Here is a 2,275-nt window from a genome sequence, read left to right on the forward strand (position 1 = left end):
AGTTAACAATAACACTAGATTGAACTTTAGCCCTTCAATCTGTACAAACTACTGTTTCATTTTAAACTTCAGTTAAATCAAAAATTCATCTTTACTTACCTGGAAATAGGCAAAGTACTACATGAACATATGTACTGTTACTGTGCCAAACTCAGCTGTCAATTTCAAGTAGTTTTTGGCAGTGTTAGTATATCACGTTGTGAATCAGCATTACTTTTGCAGTGCTATTTGGGTGATTTCTTTATGTGGCAAGCATAAAAACCCATATGGTTATAAGGTTTGTTTAACCAAGTGGGATGAATCTAGGGTTGTGACGGTGAGGAAATTTCCCCACCGGTTAATCGACGTATGACAACACCGGTAATACCGGTATCACCGTGGGGGCGGGGGCGTTCCCTCTTTTCCTAGCTTTCCTTCGCTTTTAAATAGCTTGTAAAAGCGGCGTGCTTGAATGCAACAACAAAATACAACGTCAAACTCATCACACGCACGTGCCACTGGTTACAGGGGGACTCCATGCCCAATCTGGGGCTCATACTGACCCCCTCTCCGGCCGCTCCCTCTCTGAAAGAGTCAGTGCGGCTGGCTCCAGTCCCTGCATGGAGGAAGGTAAAGTGTAGTACAATCCCATGTTCCCAGATTCCCATCAACCATTAACACTCTAAGTACCTACTTACCTCTCTACTCATCCATATTTATTATTGTCTTTGTGACTAAATGAACTGTTTTTTTTTTTTAACTAAGCTTGTTTTGTTGAAATATGTCTTACATGTTCATTTTTCTTCATTTAGTCTTAATGCGGTTTCAAAAGCTAGTTTCATGTCTGTTCGAGTTGAAGTAGCCTTATAGATAAAAAAAAAAGATGTTATATTTGACTGAAATATTTTCACAATTTAAAATAACTTTTGTATTTTAATATATTTTAAAATGTGATGTCAGAGCTGAATTTTCAGCAGCCATTACTCCAGTTTTCAGTCACATGATCCTTCTAAAATCATTGTAATTTGCTGATTTGGTGCTTTTTTTTGTTATTATCAATGTAGAAAACACTTGTGCTGCTTGATATTTATGTGGAAAACGTTATAATTTTTTCAGGATTTTTTATGAATAATAATAAAGGTTTATTTATATAGTGCCTTTCCAGTGCTCAAGGATGCTTTACAGTAAAGATACAATTTGAAAAGAAAAATCTCAATATAATAAACAAAAATGACAAACACTAATACAAGTGAAAAAATTAGAATGAAAAAAAAAAACAGGACGCAAAATATGAATAACATTCAGAAAACAAAGGGATGCGGGACATAACTTACAAATGATAACATTCAGATAACTAGTGATTTAATTCAGAAATATTATTGACACTGCGGAGAGATCGGGGGAGAGAATTCCATAGTTTGGATGCAGCACCGCTGAATGATCTACCCCCCATTGAAACGAGGTGATACAGAGATATACTGAAAAGACCAGAATCAGAGGAGTGTAATGGGCGAGTTGGGTGTAAGGGAGAAGTTCACAGAGATACTGGGGAGCCAGGCTGTGCAACGATTTAAAAGTAAGCAGGAGAATTTTGTATCTAATATACAGTAATATACAACCGGAAGCCAGTGGAGATTGAACAAAATTGGGGTGATGTGGGCAGAGCGCTTGGTGTGGGTGAGTATTCTAGGAGCAGAATTTTGAATATACTGTAACCTGGAAATTAGAACTTGCAGGTAAATGAGACAAAAGCATGAATAGTGGTTTCAGCATCTTTGACATTAAAGAGCAGGTCATATTGTATTTTAAAGTGTCCTAATATTGTGTTGAGTGTATTAATATTGAGTCCCCTACAACTGGTTTAAATGCATCTAAGGTCAGAAAACATTGTAATTTTCTCAGAATATACATTTAATATTAGAGTCATTTGCCAATGATTTGAACGATTTGTTCCAAGCAAGTTCGGAGCAAACCCCTCTCTTCCATAAGCCTACTCTTCTCTGATTGGTTAGCTGGCCAAGCCTGTTGTGATTGGTACAGAGAGGAGTCCTTGAGCAAGTTAGCGAGCGCTACCATTGACAAAGCACCTTTACATAAAACAACAATATAGTGCTCCAATCCATTCTTATAATAATGACATAAAATACAAAAACACTTATGAGCGAATTGTGCCCACAGCTAAAGTTTAGCTGCTAAACCTTGAACACTTAAAACAATAATGGTGGATACGTTAGCCGAGTGCTAATGTGACTAACTGACGAAACAATACAGTTTGTAAACCAAAATATGTCTACTG

At 36.9% G+C, this 2,275-nt stretch overlaps 1 protein-coding gene across 2 annotated transcripts in view; it reads left to right on the forward strand.

Moving 5' to 3' along the window:
- The window catches only part of LOC107672585 (protein-methionine sulfoxide oxidase mical3a-like), a 94,361-nt gene that overhangs the window by 54,922 nt on the left and 37,164 nt on the right, over nucleotides 1-2,275 (forward strand). The window contains exon 20 of one of the 2 annotated variants that reach the window (XM_016465836.1): nucleotides 508-609. The exons of the other annotated variant lie outside the window; for it this stretch is intronic. Coding sequence (XP_016321322.1) covers nucleotides 508-609 — 102 coding nt within the window. The remainder of the gene's footprint in view (nucleotides 1-507; nucleotides 610-2,275) is intronic. 2 annotated transcript variants of the gene reach the window in all.

This window comes from Sinocyclocheilus anshuiensis, unplaced genomic scaffold, assembly GCF_001515605.1.
Source record: "Sinocyclocheilus anshuiensis isolate Anshui unplaced genomic scaffold, SAMN03320099.WGS_v1.1 scaffold28, whole genome shotgun sequence".
Taxonomy (NCBI): Eukaryota; Metazoa; Chordata; class Actinopteri; order Cypriniformes; family Cyprinidae; genus Sinocyclocheilus; species Sinocyclocheilus anshuiensis.